This window comes from Syngnathoides biaculeatus, chromosome 1 (genome assembly GCF_019802595.1).
Source record: "Syngnathoides biaculeatus isolate LvHL_M chromosome 1, ASM1980259v1, whole genome shotgun sequence".
Classification (NCBI taxonomy): Eukaryota; Metazoa; Chordata; class Actinopteri; order Syngnathiformes; family Syngnathidae; genus Syngnathoides; species Syngnathoides biaculeatus.
The window spans coordinates 3,924,204-3,941,079 of NC_084640.1; the positions used below are offsets into that span (position 1 = coordinate 3,924,204).

Sequence of the window (16,876 nt, forward strand, 5' to 3'; positions counted from 1 at the left end):
TTATAAATCACAAAAACATGCCATTGAGTAGTATAGACTTTTCCTACTGTTCTGTATCACCACCATACAGTGTATACAATTGTATTCAATTCTACATGGCGATCTTTGCACACTGCAATTCTACTTAGTTGTTAGCCTCAACATTCATTGTAACATTTTGAAAAGATCCTTTTAAGTCCTATTTTGTGACAGATCTGTGCTGGAAAATGGTTAACCCCTCCTGTATATTGGCTTTTAACAAGCAGGACTGTAGGATTCTGTGACATTTGTTCTTGGTTTGAATAGATATGTGATAACAGCAGCAGGATGTTTTTAATGATTGGCTGACAGTTTAACCACCAGCCACTTTTTTATTGAATATAAAAGACTGAGTGTGTTTATTTGGAAAAAAGAGATGAAGCATACAAAAATTTGAAAAACATAATTACAAAATTATTAATAGGAGACTCTAAATTGCCCTTCGGAGTGATCGTGAGTGGGACTGGTTATTAGTTTCCTTGTCCCCTGCAATTGGCTGAACAACACAGTTCAGGGTGTACGCCGCCTCCTAGTTGGAATAGGTTCCAGCACTCCTGCGACTCTTGTGAGGATAAGCGGCTCAGAAAATCGATGAATGGATTTTAATGGATTACTGTCACTACAAGAATGAGTGTTGTAATTAATTTAAATGGTGACATAAGAGGAGACAGCTACGGGTTAAAGAAAAGGAAGGAAGGTCAATATAGTTATTGGCCCACACAAGTTGTGTAGAACAGTAGTGTTCAAAATAATAGCAATTCAATGTGACTAACCAGATTAATCCACGTTTTTAGTATATATTTTATTGCTACATGTCCAACAATTACCAGTAGGTGCAGTAGATTCTCAGAACACCAACAAGACCCAGCATTCATGATATACAATATACACTCCTAAAGCTGTGCAATTGGGCAATTTGTTGAAAAAAAAAAAAAGAAGTCTGCAGTTGACTATTTTGTACAAATTGTTTTGTTTCGAGGATTTACCAATCCTTTGAATCACTAAACTAATATTTAGTTGAGTGACCACAGTTTTTTAAACTGCTTCACATCTGTGTGGCATGGAGTCAACCAACTTGTGGCAACTTTCAGCTGTTATTCCACTCCAACATTCCTCAACAACATTCCACAGTTTTCATTTACATTTCTTGGTTTTGCTTCAGAAACAGCATTTTTGATATCACCCCACAAGTTCTCAATTGAATTAAGGTTCAGTGATGTGAGAGGATTTTTTGCAACAATTAGTTTGCGATATTCTTGAGACAGCTCTCTGCTCTTACCCATCATGAGATGTGTCTTGACTATGGAAGTAGATTAGTGCCAGCAGGATTTGAATATGAAGTGTAAAGTGAAATAGGATTTGAATTTGAAATGCCACGGAAAACAGAATTTGAATTTGAGATGTAAAGTGATCACATTTTCAATAGTTGTATTTCAGTGTAACTTTTCAATGTTAACAATTCAACTGGCCAAAATTCGCCGTCTGAAATTCTGGCAGCTACAATTCGCTGTCTAAAATTCACCGTCTGTGCCACCAGGAAGGGTTACTTCAGGTCAGAAACAAACACCCAGCCAATCCAGTTACGCTTTCTTAGTATGTGACATCACGTGACTAAGAAAGCGTAACTGCGATTGGCTGGGTTATCTGCTCTGGTGGCACAGACGGTGAATTTTACACAGCGAATTGAAGCCAGATGAATTTCAGACATCAAATTTCAGACAGCGTATTGTAGCCGGTTGAATTTCAGACAGCAAATTGTGACAACTTTTGAAAATATCACTTTACATTACAAATTCAAATCCTGTTTTCTGTGGCATTTCAAATTCAAATCCTATTTCACTTGACGTTTCAAATTCAAATCCTGGTGGCACTAATATACTTCCATACTTGACTCACACATTCACCTTTTAGTAGGCCATCAATTAGGACTGAACCACCTGATATTAATATGCATGTCATGATCCTGCCGCTCCAGCACGAGCTGTGCGGGTGTCCGCGCAGGTGCGCTGATTGGGAGGTGCACACCTGCGCCTCATGCAGCCTGATTATGCTGTGGATTTATATGACCGCGATGACAACTGGCCGGCGCCAGTTCGTTGATCTTCATGTCCCATTCGTGTGCTCCGGTATCCCTGATTAAACCTGTGTGTACCGACCTTCGTCCGTTCTCCGACCAACCTTGTAAGCCTGACTCCTTCGTTACGTCTGCCTGCTTTGTTCTCCTGTGTACCGACTCCTGCCTGTCCGCTCACCTGCTCTCTTCGCCCGACGTCCCAACTAGCGCTGCTGCACCGGACTGCCTGCTTGATCCCCTACCTCTGCATATAATAAACGTGTCTCCTTGAACTACCTTGCATCTTCCGAGTCCTGCATTTGGGTCCTACTCTCGTTCCGATGGGACCTGACAATGCACATAAAAGGAGCTGGATTGATGTTTGATTATTGATAGATTTTAGGCGTTGTCTTGGCTTTCCAAGCCTTTATGCATGTCCATTTTATTTATCTGTTCAACAGTTTTTCCCTGTGTCATTTCACATTATTGCCGGCAACTTTGATCTGATCTGATCTTATTTATTTCACTTTCTTTGCATGCATAGATTATATGGGTTGTTCCCAATATTTGATGAAAATTTCATGTCAATAGCAACTTTGGAAATGTATTTTGTGAGAAAAATGGTGATGTGTTAAATAGTTATTTTGGTCAGTGTACTGTACCCAAAGTTTGAAAAAAAAAAAAACCTAACAACTTAAATATCTCATAGTCCTCAGTTCTTCTGACCTATGAGTAGTTTTGAAAAAGTTTCAGGACTATTTGTGTGTGGGGGTAGTTTGGTCTTTGCATAGTGATAGGAGAGAGCGGGTCCGTTCACAGATTTCTATTGCTGGGATTTGTTTTATTTTTTTATAAGGGCTTTGTGTTTCATTTTTATGTGTATAAATTGCTCGAGAAAAACATTTGATTAAATGCATCCACATGACATCAGAGTGTACATCTCCAGTTTGATGTTAAGTGCAGACAGGTGGGATGCTTGTTTTAAAAGACCTCCACAGTGTAACGAACTCCATTTTAAATCTGGTACAAACTGAGGTGTACCTTGAAGCTGTTCAATTAGAGTCCAAGCCATCCGAGAACCTTGGGCGTCAAATATTACATGACCCTGTAAGAAACAGACAGAATTTTAATGTTTTAACACCCCTTACTTTGCATTGCACTTTGCACCTCCATAATGAATTATCTAATAATATATCTTCTCCGATCCCTCGCTCACTCTTTGTGCCTCATCATCATGTTGTCATTTTCTCTTGGAGTTTTTGAACTCACTGAAACTCCTTCGAAGGAACTGGTGTTGAGGGCACGGTAGATTTCTGCAGTTATATCTCGGTTGTTATAATTGAAGTCTTCCAGGCGGTGGCCTTTGGCCTTCAGAGGTCCCACGGTTTTGTTGAGAGCCAGAGCCAGAGCCCACACAGCGTCGTAAGCTAGGGGGGCTTCTTGAAAACCACCAGTCTCTTCTGAGTTTTTCCCCCCCAACTTTGACATCAGTTGGTCTAGAAACTCTTGTGATGTCTGGAAAAGAAGATGAGCACAGGTAAATTAGTTTGGTTGTATTTAAGTATTTTGAGCATTACCTCTGATTATGTGTTGTGGTTGGTCTGTTTATATTGAAGTGTATTCACATTCATCATGTTTAGATGAATCAAAACAAATTCTGGATTATGTTTTCTAGTTTGGTTGAATGTACGCTACCATTCAAATCTTGTCATTTCAAACAAGCACCAGGCCATTTGAAGAGGTAAAATGACAGTCAACTGGCTAACACACATACAGGATATATACAGTAGATGCAAACTCTGCACACACCTATTCAAATGCTATTTTGTTGGCATACAAAGAAAGAAAAAAAGAGAACTTCAAAATCCAGCCCCAACCCCCCCAATGATATTTCAGCATCCATCCATCCATCCATCCATCCATTCATCCATCCATCCATGCCCAGACTTCCCTTTCCCCAGCCACTTCATCCAGCTGTTCCGGAGAAATCCCAAGGCATTCCCAGGCCAGCCGAGAGACATAGTGTGTCCTAGGTCGTCTCTGGGGTCTCTTTCTAGTGGGACATGACTGGAACACCTTACCAGGGAGGCATATGGGTGGATGCCCCAACCACCTCATCTGCCCCCTCTCAATTCAGAGGAGGAGCAGCTCGACACTGATCTTTTCATCCTATCTCTCAGGGAGAACCCGGACACACCGCGGAGGAAACAAATTTTTGTATCTGGGAACTTGTACTTTTTATCAAGAGGTGATGGTAGGAATGTAGATCGACCGGTAAATCGAGAGCTTCGCTTTTTGACTTAGCTCCTGATTTACCTACGGACCGATACAAAGTCCACATCACTGCAGACCCTGCACTGATCCGCCTGTCGATCTTCCACTCAATTCTTCCCTCACTCGTCCACAAGACCCCAAGATACTTAAATTCCTTCACTTGGGGCAGGATCTCATCCTTGATCCTTGACCAAAGGACTTCCGAGAGACACGGTTGAACGCCTTCTCCAAGTCCACAAAACACATTTAGACTGGGTGGGCGAACTCCCATGCCAAAGGTGTAGAGCTGGTCTACTGTTCCACAGCCAGGACGAAAACCAAATTGCTCCCCATAAATCTGAGATCTGACTTCCTAATGGATCCTTCTCTCCACCACCCCTGAATAGACCTTACTAGGGAGGCTAAGGAGAGTAAAGCCCCTGTAATTGGAACACACCCTCCAATCCTCCTTCTTAAAAGGAGGGACCGCCACCCTAGTCTCCCAATCCAGAGGCACTGTCCCCGATGTCTAAGCAATGTTCCAAAGGCATGTCAGCCAGGACAGCTTCACAACATCCAGAGCCTTTAGTCACTCCGGGAGAATCCCATCCACCCCTGGAGCCCTGCCGCTGTGGAACTTTCTAACCAACCTTATTGACCTCAACTCCAGAGACAAAAGAGCCCACCTCAGAGAACCTAGACTCTACTTCCTCATGGGAAGGTGTGTTGGTGGAATTGCGGAGGTCCTCGAACTATTCTCCCCACTGACTAACAACGTCCCGAGTTCAGGTCAGCAGTGCCCCACCTTCAGTACACATAGTGTTTACGGTGTACTGCTTCCCTCTCCTGTCACGGCGGACAGTGGACTAGAATTTCCGTGAAGTAATCTTGAAGTTGTTCTCCATGGCCTCACCAAACTCTTCCCATGCCATTCTTCCCAATCACGCCTTTCCAGATCTCACTCTCATTACCCATGTGGGCATTGAAGTCCCGAAGCAGAATGATGGAGTCCCCAGAAGTCTCTAAGGAATTCAAAAAGTGTGGGTACTCTGAAGTGTTGTTTGGTGCATAGCCACAAACAACAGTCAGGACCCGTCCCCCGACCCTAAGTTAGATGGAGGCTACCCTCTCATCAACCAGGGTGAACCCGAAGGTACAGGCACCAAGCTGGGGGGCAGTAAGTATACCCACACATGCTTGGCGCCTCTCACCATGGGCAACTCCAGAGTGGAAGAGAGTCCAATCCCTCTCAAGAGGACTGGTACCAGAACTCAAGCGGTGCGTAGAGGCAAGTGCGACTATTTACTGTATAGTCGGAGTGTCTCAACCTCACGCACCCGCTTGGGCTCCTGCCCTGCCAGAGAGGCAACATTCCATGTCCCTAGAGCTTGTTTCTGTGGCCGGGGACGCTGCCTTCGGCTACCACCCTGCTCATATTGCACCTGACCCCATAGGAAGGGGGACCCATGCTACCGTTTCGGGCCGGGCCAGACCGAGCCCCATGGGTGCAGGCCCAGCCAACAGGCACTCGCCTTCGAGCCCCACGTCCAGGCCTGGCTCCAGAGGGGGGCCCAGGTGACCCACGTATGGGAAAGGGAAACCTGAATCCATCATTTTTGGCTAACACTTATAATTCCATCACTTCAAACTTCATTGCTCTTACAAATGTTAATAGTGAAAACCATCAGCGCTAACCTAAAGGCCAAAAACTTTAACACTTGTCGCCAACAGCATCCATAGGGCATCATGTTTTGTCTGCAGTATGATAGCCATTCTTATTCTAATTGTGCAGTTATCAGTATTGTTTTCATGTTGTCCTGCTGTTCTACACCATATATTGATTAAGCAAAAGGGCTCTTTCATTCATCATTCATTATTCATTACTCATATGAATGGGAGACTTATTGTGTCCCACTTACTCATTTTCACAGTATATATTCACTCATTTAAATTAGCATTATATCATGTAGAAGACACCTGCGAGCACATATTTCATGAGATTTGACTGTCAAAATTTTAAAATTACACTGTCAAGACAAAAAACAGCAAAAAGTGTGAATCCTTTTGGTCTGATCTCAAAAACAGTCATCCCATTTCCTACTGTGATTATATCATTACTCTACATAAGACTGCCTATCAGCATGCAGACCAAATTCCGGCATGGAGCTGGAGATGTAATGACCAATGCAGCATCTTTGCATGCTCATGGAAAGCTAAAGTTGCTGATTTCTTGTGTTTTGACTTTTGCTGTCTCACTTCACTGCACTGTACTCCCAAATTTCATTCAACTTAAATGGATTTCCACAGACATTTAAAAATTGGAATCCATTCAGTTGTGAAATTCCCACTTCCGGAACTAAGTTAACTCTTCTCAAACATTGTACTGAAATATAGCTTTCATTTGATACAGTCTCATCTCAGAGAGAACAGAATCTTGACATGCTACTTTCACAAGGCACTGTATATCAGCAATGCTTAATTTTAAACTACAATCTTGTCTCAGTTGAGTTAGTTAATCCTGTTCCTATAATGTCACGTCCTTTCCACCAACCGATGTTGAACTGTATGAATTCCTCAGTCAGTCAAGGGATTGAATGGAGGCTGAAGAAAAATAAAAATACATTCTCCTCAACTCTTTCTAAATTGTTCAAGATTATCTCACACTGCTGTGTGCCATTGCTATTGATTGGTATGAAGAATTTCATGATTTCCATTTTCCACGTTGTTTCCAGAGTTGCACCTTTGAACAGAATCCATTTTTTTTTTCTGTGCTTGTGATCAGGTTTTCATTTCAGCCTTGCACACGTGTTCAGTTCATTCAGATGATGAAAAATGTCTGCCAGGTATGCCAGGTTTGCACACCACTCATCAGTTGCAAGCAGTTTTGCATAATCAGACCTCTTGTTTGTCAGAAACACTTTTATTTCCTCCAGCAGTTCATAAACGGACCAGTACTTTGCCACGGGATAACCACCAGACCTTCATTTGAAACAATAAGGCTTTATTTTCCAAACCTATTTCCTCACATAATGATGCATATATGCGACTTTTCACGGGTCATGATTTCATGATTTTACAATGTTCACTAAGAGCAAAGCATCATCCAACACAGGAACTATGTCTTCTGGTAAAGGTCTTGGCTACAGGGGCCTCACAGTGTAAAAAGCAATGCGCAACAATCACATCTTTCTTTCATTCTACTTAAAAACTCATTGGTGTGTCAGACCATGGCTGTCACTCCATCAGCGCAGACATCTGTGCAGTTTTCCCATTTAAGTCCCCTTTGTTCAAGATATTCAGACAGGACCCAAAAAAATTCTTCTCCTGTTGGTTTTTTGGTTCCGCTTTAGGTCCAAGCATCTTATTTACAATAGCTTTACAGGTGGGAAGTATTAATGTCTGTGGTATACTGTGTGACTTTTTTAATTTGGCTACCAGTTCAGCAACTTGATAGCTAGCTTTAAGGGCTTTCTCATTTATCGTCATGTTTTTTTTTCTTCTCATCAACGTTGCCTGTTCCTCCGCACGTGCACAAAGGCAGAAAAAATACATTGCATTCTTGTTCCTTAGTGAAGGGTGTTTTGTTGCAGATGCCCTTTAAGCTTACTTGGACTTGGACTGTTGGATAGTTTTTCAGCACACATCAAGCACAACGGAGTCATAATTGTTGGATCATCTGTGAAAGTAAATCAAATTGGAAGATAGCTTTCGCTATATTGCTTCACCCCAGAGACTTTCCATGAGCAAGCTGTCTTTGCTTTCTTTTGACCTTCACTCATACTTGGGCATTCATCTGAGTTAATTTTTGAGTTAGCATCTTTCCTTTTCAAAAACCTCTCCATCACTATCACTGTATACTGTTGCCTCACTAGCAACAATGCCCCTGTCACCACCACCTAACACATCACTAATCAAAGTAGTTAGCTACCTGTTGCCACCTACTGATAGAGAAACTTACAACTTGATTACTCTGCCCATCATTGGACAGCACGGACAGTTGACAACTTCAAATTAGCTGCGGATTCATTTTCGTTGATTAGGTGAAATTTGATGATTTCCCACTGCACACTATACACTACGTCACCGCACAGGAGTTTGCCGAAGCACAGAGTTTAAAAACACTGACATACAGGAGTCACTGTTAACATTACACAGTTAAAAGTGATGCTGTCTCCATAACGCTATAATATTATTCTTTCCTTGTATTTCATTAAGAGTGTGATTATTTTACAATTATTAAGATATCTCACCTCTTTGCCAAAGTCAATGGCATTATTATTAAAATGCTTCTCAGGTATTGAATCAGCCTTCATAGCCTGCCTTCTTTAACAAATGAAACAAATGCTTTTAGGACTGAAATTCTGGCACTTGTGTTGGACAATCTACCATAGCTCATGTTGTGACGGCTTCACAACCTTCCGTACGACTACCAGTATCCATTCATTTTATGTTTGTGAAAGCCTTTACGGTTTTCATAAAGGTATATAAATTTCATAAACTGTTTTCTTACAAAATTCACAACAGGCTTTTGCTCCACATGTCAAGCAATAGATTTCTTCATTTAATTAGAATTGCTACCTAAACAGTCCTCTACATTAAGATGTTCAGATTTTAAGTTTTTCACATCAAGAGAATAATACAACACTGAGCATTTAAGAGGACCTTACCATTGTGAAGCTTCAAACATGATGTCGGAGCGCAGTGGCAGTTGGAAGTTTTTTTTCTCACAAAAAAGGTTGACATACAGTGACACACTGTTATGTGCAATGCCTCACTTACAGTACAAACAGGCATGCATCGTAGTTAAGAAGGGCTGTCTATGGATCAGGATCTGACACAATGATGGCAACAATCGTGTGTGCTTGGTGGAAAGGACGATCTATTGAAGACAACTTACACTAATGCATTTCATGAATCACATTTTGTGAAAGTCTTTCTATTGAGATGGTTTAGTCTCAATTGAATTATTGATGTTGCAGCACTGCGAGGTGTATTTTTAATTGAGACTTTTGACAGCTGTTTACATAAAGTATAAGGCTAATGTCAAACAAATCTCAAACAAGTTTGTTCACCAAGAGATTGCTATGGCTACAGCCATTCATGAGTCTGTTATTTTTATAGGTCATTGTGTGTACTTCTAGTAGTGAAGCAGCTTTGAAGAATGTTTCCTTAGTGTCAGTGGTATTTGTGTAATTTCACATACTGATACAACTTTATTTGGCTTTGTCATTTGGGCATTGTTTAAAAAACACTGCAAGGTCGTTATCCCAACTATGCTTTAGAGGAAAGGTTATATTGAATATTGTTTATTTGAATAATTGTCAAAATATTTTTTTAGTTAAATTACATTTGATTTAAGCTTTGTTTCCTGGTCTAAAAGATGTGCGTTACAAAGAATTCATTCGCTTGCCATGTATTCCTGGCAAATTCAAGTATATAAAACAAAACATGCTGCTTTTTTTTCCTATGGCTCGCTTCCTGAAAATTATTGAAGTTATCAATTGACTTTTCTTAATTAAGTAATATATTTGTTTGCCTTTTCCACATTTGCTTCTAATTCCATTACATTTTGCGTATGCTCTCCCAAATTTCCCAGGAGAAAAACATCAAGGCAAAAGCACAAAATCATCTTTTAAGTACAGCTCTCTCCACCACTTTTACCTCTGCTGCCAATAGTGCGCACGATCTGTTAAAATAAGGAAACACACAATTTACCGCCTGCTATATGAAATCTTGGTAAGCAATCCCAATCTTAGAAGATCACATGAATATGTCCCCCATTAATACTATAGTGATGTTATCATAAGCATCTTGGTCAATTCACCATTTTACTAATTTTCCATTTTAATTCTCCATCTTTTTTAGGCCAATATTTGTATTAAATGAAACAACTCAGATAAAATAGATAATTATTATATTTACTGAAACAGTCCTGGAAGATTGTATCTAACATTTTTATAACTGTAGGTCTCCCTTTCAGTGGTATAGAACGGCACTGCACTGCGACAGATTCCAAATATTTTGACGACGTCATACCTTCATAAGAAGGGAAGACTATTAGAAACATGCAGTACACCAATGCAAATGAAACCACAACAACAAACATATCAAATCCTGCTGAGAACTGCTCTTAAGCCTTTATGTATTTGTGTTTTACCAAGTTGGAGGCTCCTCGTACGGTCTCTGGGTTGAGCATGACAATCTCAGTGGTGACATGACCTTCTACAGCTTCTGTCATTTGCTCCACTGTGCAGTTGATGGATGGGTCATTGATTTTAAACCAGTTGTCTGCGTACCAACCGATGAGGAACCACACATATTTCTTCCCATACAATTTTTCCTTGTAGACCTGCAGTTGGAGAAGAATGTGACACGTGAGCAACTACTCCCAGGCTGGAGTGGAAATTAATGTTGTATAATTTGAGGGGGAAACACAAACTGTGAGCAATTTTAGTTTTTCCTTTCACTTCAATTCAAAAAAGATTCTTTGCTTTATGTTGTTTTTGTGTGTGTTTTAGCCAGTTCTATGGGAAAGGCTTGGTTTATTGGATCGATGTGATTGGAGTTTGACTCCCACCACCCACTGTCTCATAGATTATAAACAGAACATGTATATTCAATGAAGATAATTTAATGCGAGTAGTCCTCAGATTGGATCACTTACACCTTAGAGGAGGCTTGAGATAACGAGAGTTTGCATGTGAGAGGAGAATTTATGTGCTGTGCAGTTCTTTTTTTATTGCTCCAAATGTTAAACACTGATAAGGTAGGTTTAATTTATAATTTCAGAGCAGCATTACATTTTACGGGGGTTTTCAACAGATATGGATTGCACAATATTCTTGTGTTGGGATTCTTCTATTGGCTAAAATATGATTTTAAAAAATTAGTTGAAAATAAAGTTTGAAGGCCAATAACATAATGGGTGTTCCGATGATAATATATGAGCTCTCTCTTGCACTTTCATTTTCCTATATATCAAGTCTCAAACTATAACTCCAAGTATCTCTTCATTCAAATGTGTCATTTTAGAGAGGGAAGGGCATGAGTTGACTGCTGAGAATTCTGACTATTGAGGGAGAGTTGTTGATTATACACATCTTTAATGGTAAAATTGAGTCCACTACTGGCTGCAACCAGCAGATGTACTGTCTATCTAGTCTCGAGTTGTGCAGAACAAGAACATGACATTGCCTAAGGTCTATCAGGGGTGTCCCATTTTTTTTCTTTTTTTTTTTTTTTTGCTCAGAGGGCGCCATACAGAAAAAAAGGATGAAATGCAAAAATCAAAGGATGCAATTTCAAATGTAACTACGTATTTGAAATTCTTACACTTGAATTCATTTAACACATTAAAACCATACGTTCCACTACTACTGATAACATAGAAGCGTTTTTTTTTTCATCAATTTTGAAAACTAATGCAAGTATAACTGCAATTGGCTGCAACCAGTTCAGGGTGTACCCCGCCCTCTGTCCAATAATGATTGACAACACCCTTCAAAAAGTTCTAGGTGAGTCAGATAACTTTAAAAATGTATATGGTAATCTGTAATGTATATATTTTTTAATGCTTCTGGCAAATTTTTAACTGTTTGCAGTGTTCAGATTGTCTTTAATTTGTTGACCAAAACGCAGGCAGTAAATGCTTAATCACGACCCTTATCCTCATGTAGTCAGCACATACAGTCCACAAAAATTGGGCTTTTGTACATCAAAATCTTCCCACACATATTCGGGCACGACACACCATTACGTATAGTAATACGTATGGTGTGTAGTCACAACAACAGAATAACTTGAGCAGAAAAAGTTAAAATTTAATGGAAAAGAATAAAACCTTGACTAGCCCCTAGATTATTACCTAACATTGAAAGTTAATTTTATGGTGCATCATCATTTTTTTTTTAATTATCAGCTAAAACGCACAGTACTAACCAAGTCTATTATTGTCACTTAACCTTGTGGGGTGGCAGGATCTTGTTTTACCAATAACTAGCTCTTTGTAAGGGAGAGCCCGGACACCCAGTGGAGCAAACTCATTTCAGCCACTTCTATCCGGGATCTCGTTCTTTCAGACCCACAGTTCGTGACCATAGGTGAGGGTAGTAACATAAATGTAACGGTAACTCCTCCCTTTTCTCCCATTTCGCTGCCTGTTCCTCGCCGTCAATTCAGCCACTTTCACCCGCCACTGTCTCCTGCCCTACGAGTCACCATCACGCCCTAGGAATTCAAAGCAGTGGTCCTTCCAAATAAACCATTTCCATCTTCTCCCTACAACTCAGTCTGGTTCTTGGTCCAGTACAATATTATACGATTGAGTATTGTGACATGTTACAAATGTAACAAAATGTAAAAAAAACCCCACTATTAAATGTTGAAACAAATAATGGGTGCTCGTTCTGAAATGCTGATTTGATACAAAGGAAGAAATGAATTGACAACTACAGTGATGTTCAATTTCATTCCTGCTGATCACCAAAAGGAGCGCATGCACAATTCGAGTATGCATACTAAAAAAGGCATGCGTGACCTCCGGTGACCTAGAACAGGTATAAATCCTGGTGTTACACAGAGCTCAGTTCCTCTTTTCTTGCATGAAGTTTTCACATGCGTTTTTGAAATCTTTCATACCCTGGAAGGAAATGCATGGGGACTTTTTTTTAAAACTTCTAAATTGGTAAATAATAAAGGATCAGCGTTGAGAAAGTTAATTTTCCACATGAACTTGTACAGTTCATAATTCAAAATTTTGAATAATCTTCACCAGTACAAAAACAAACTAGTTTATAGTTCTTTTTGTTGCTGAAGGACTATTACTGGCATTTCATTGCGCTATGTTGCCACACATGTGTTCAGATTGTCTTTAATTTGTTGACCAAAACGCAGGCAGTAAATGCTTTATCACGGCCCTCATCCTCATGTAGTCAGCACATAAAGTCCACAAAAATTGGGCTTCTCGGCATTGCTAAGTGTGACGTGAAATATCGTTGATAACCAAAACCAGCATACTGTGGCTTCACTTTTCTCATTCAGTTTGAAGCCGATAAATTCCATCTTTTGCATTTGGCTTGGCTTGGCTACCTTGCGTAACGTGCTTCTCGTGTGGCTGTGTGTGTGTGTGTGTGTGTGTGTGTGTGTGTGTGTGTGTGTGTGTGGTGTGTGTGTGTGTGCGTAAGATAACAGACCTACCTTCCTGTCCCCGCAGAGAAAAAGTGTGAATAATGACAAGATGAATCCCCACATTTATCAAACTTTAAAAAAAAAAAAAACATTGATACATAGACCAGTGCACAGGGTGAACCCACTTGTCACACAGACTCTTGGGACGAGAGACGAGATAAACCAAAAAACTAAAATAAAACTGCATATAATGTTATTTGTGTAAAGACCGTGAAAATTAGGGTTGCAGAGTGTGTTCAGTGTTAGTTTCAGTACATGCGCCGAGCCGCAAAAAAATGGGCCGTAGTTTGGACCTCCTTGCCTAAATCCATGCAGATTGGCACAATGCCACCATGCAGCATATATTGTACATACATCAACAAAAGTGTTGAAAGCAACAACACCCAACAATTGCCAATTAGGCAATTTAAAACTGATTACTTCAACTGTAGCTCACAGGTTTCAAAGCTGCCTTCTCCATACCGCAAGTTTTTGCTCCATTCACGTGTATCAAAAGGCTTTAGTTTATTGACTTTGTGGGGTTTTCTTTCTCAATATCAAGGGTTTCAAAAATTTGCCGCATCCCTTCATGTATCTATGTGTGCCCTTGCTATATTGTCCTTCACCTATTGCAAATTTTGTGTATATTTATTTTCCAGATAATTCAGATTATTGCGTGATTCTTTGTCTAACATAAAACTGAAAAAAAGCAAAATTGACAAAGTATTACAATTAATAAAATCTAAACAGTACTACTGGTGATTACTGCTTCTTTAAGAGTTTCAAAGGTGTTTAAGATTATAGAAAGCCTTTTAAAGAGTATTGTGTGGGTTAGATTAATAAGAGTCAAGCACAGTAGTGGTAATGAAATATTTTACATTACAAAAGGCATATAAAAACCAAAGCTCTACAAGTCATGCTGTGTATTGTAGAATCTACTATAAGTATAATGAGTAATTTGTAAACAAACCGAATATTAAATGCTGTGGTAATCTGTACAGACTTTCATTTTCTTTTTAATGGCAGTGTGAGATATTTTTTTACGAATATCACGTTCATTCATTCAGTCCAACAACAAAACATTTCACAAAAGAATAATTTACCTCACAAAAGACCTTCCTGGCTTCCGTCTCATAGAAGAGGCCGACAATGATCCGGGCATCCTGACGCTGTAAAGAGTGAGAAAGAAAAGGGTCACCCACGGGGCTGGACAATAAAAATAACATAACAGGCGTCCCGGTGTGGATGCGGAGAACACAGGAGCCACCAACACACCGGTAGACCTTCACTCAAAACTGGTGATAATGGTGTTGTTGCCATGGTTTCCGTTACAATAACTAATTAATCCTGCACATTAAATCTAGGCCAGTGTCCATGGCAAGGTCATTCTTGAGCTTGTGCGTGTATTTGTGTGAGCGTTTGTGTGACGTGCAAAAATGTACAAAAGGGAGGCTGACTGGCTGAGGAGAAATGAAGAGGAGTAGGGCTGATGGAGGAACGAGACATGTATTTTTCTTTTACTACACTGCACATCGTTGTAAGTGTGCAGCAACCAACTACTGATTGCAACAACAAATCTCTTTCCTAAAACAAATGTGCCAAATTGCTGTCTTCTGCATTTGACCATTTGGGACAGTGAACAAAGAAATACTACAATGCATTTTTTTTCACCATGATAATGTATTTCACACTGACTTTGAGCTGCTATATTATTTATGGATGAATCCAAAAAGACAGCATTGAGGATTCTCATACAGTATTTTCACAAATATGGTACTATGTCAAGATTAACCAACGCTAGAAAAAGCATCAGGTTGTTTCTGGTATTGGTAAATAGTTGAAGGGAGTTGTCCAAATATTTTCAGATTAGTTTCCCTGAAATCTATATATGCTTCTAGGGCTGTGGGGGGGGGTGAAGAAAATAGAACAACTCAGCTAAGTGGGCTTCAAAATGAGTCCACACAAAAGTTCTGCCTTGAAGCACCGCCAGGAACCCCTCCCCCCAGCCCAAAATAAATTAATAAAAATATCCAAATTCTGCCCTTTCCGTATGCTTCAAATGGACGGACAGACGAAGAGTTGTGCCAAGGGTAAATTTTGACAAAAAAATCTCAAAGGAGTGTCTGTAAGTGATTTTTTTTCAAGACACTGTTCGTTATGTAGTGTGCACTACATACAGTTGTATAACATGATACGTACAAGTGAGCTGATTGGTAGTGAGTTTTTTTTCCTCTTTATTTTTCTTTCTTTTTTTTTTTACCAAAAACAGTAGTCAGTAGCGTGTTAATGCTTTTCATATTTGCTAACCGCTTTGCATTTCGCAGTCTCTATGAACACCAAATTTATACTATACAGTCTGTACCAACATAGGTATCCAGTTTAAAGGAGGACTTTGTCCAAAATTCATATGTACAATAAACCCTCCAATCTGAAGTGATATTATTGCATATATTTTGGAAATTCATTGAAAAAATAAAATAAAATAAAAAACATTTTTTAAATCCACGCATTATCTGGATATGTGCCAACTTCCACAGCCAGACCCCGTGACGTTTTTGGTGCTTATCATTAAAGACCATTCGTTCTAGCTAGGCCAAGATGCCAACTGCAACAAAACTGAGAAAATGCACCTTAAAATTAATCAATGTCAAGTAATCATCTAGGAGTTAGTCATGCCTTGATTCTTTTCCATTAAATTCCAACCTTTTCTACTTAAGTTATTCTTTGGTTGTGTGTTCACCAACGCTGAATATAACTCCACAATGCACATGTTTCACATGCAATGGAAATTACGAAAGACAAGAGCTTGGCCTTTTGAACTGCAGGATCATTTTCGATGTGAATCATTTGTGCATATGCTGTCAAGATTCACTCTAGCCTGGCATGGACCACAATCTGGATTCACTGATTAATGATATAGGGTGAAGAACATCCTAAAAATACTCTGTACAGTGTCTTGACGATTACAGTTAATCATGAAGCAGATTTGGACATTTAAAGACACTGAAGAAAAAAAATTAATTCTCTCTGGAAAAAAGTATTGTCACGTCCCATCGGAAACGAGAGTAGGACCCAAATGCAGGAACTCGGAAGACGCAAGGTAGTTCAAGAAAAGACACGTTAATTGTATGCAGGGGTCGGGGATCGAGCAGGCAGTCTGGTGCAGCAGCAGTGGTGGTGACGTCGGGCGAAGAGAACGGATGAGCGGACAGGCAGGAGTCGGTACACGGGGAAACAATCAGCGCAGGCAGAAGTATCGAAGGAGTCAGGCTTACGGGGTTGGTCGGCGAACGGACGAAGGTCGGTACACACAGGTTCGAACGGGGATAGGAGAATGCTGGAACGGGGTATGAAGCTCAACGAACTGGCGGAGGACCGGTCGTCACC

General features: G+C 40.1%; 1 protein-coding gene across 15 annotated transcripts in view; it reads right to left on the reverse strand.

Annotated features, from left to right (window-relative positions):
- Nucleotides 1-16,876, reverse strand: part of gabbr1b (gamma-aminobutyric acid (GABA) B receptor, 1b) — a 326,457-nt gene that overhangs the window by 97,642 nt on the left and 211,939 nt on the right. For 14 of the 15 annotated variants that reach the window (XR_009796880.1, XM_061833538.1, XM_061833452.1 and 11 more), the window contains 4 exons: nucleotides 14,593-14,658; nucleotides 10,482-10,673; nucleotides 3,341-3,586; nucleotides 3,113-3,176 (listed from right to left, as the gene is read on the reverse strand). Coding sequence is in view for 14 of the 15 variants with exons in the window: in XM_061833538.1 (XP_061689522.1) it covers nucleotides 3,113-3,176; nucleotides 3,341-3,586; nucleotides 10,482-10,673; nucleotides 14,593-14,658 (568 nt within the window). In the remaining variant the exon portion in view is untranslated. The remainder of the gene's footprint in view (nucleotides 1-3,112; nucleotides 3,177-3,340; nucleotides 3,587-10,481; nucleotides 10,674-14,592; nucleotides 14,659-16,876) is intronic. The other variant, XM_061833620.1, reaches the window with a different exon arrangement.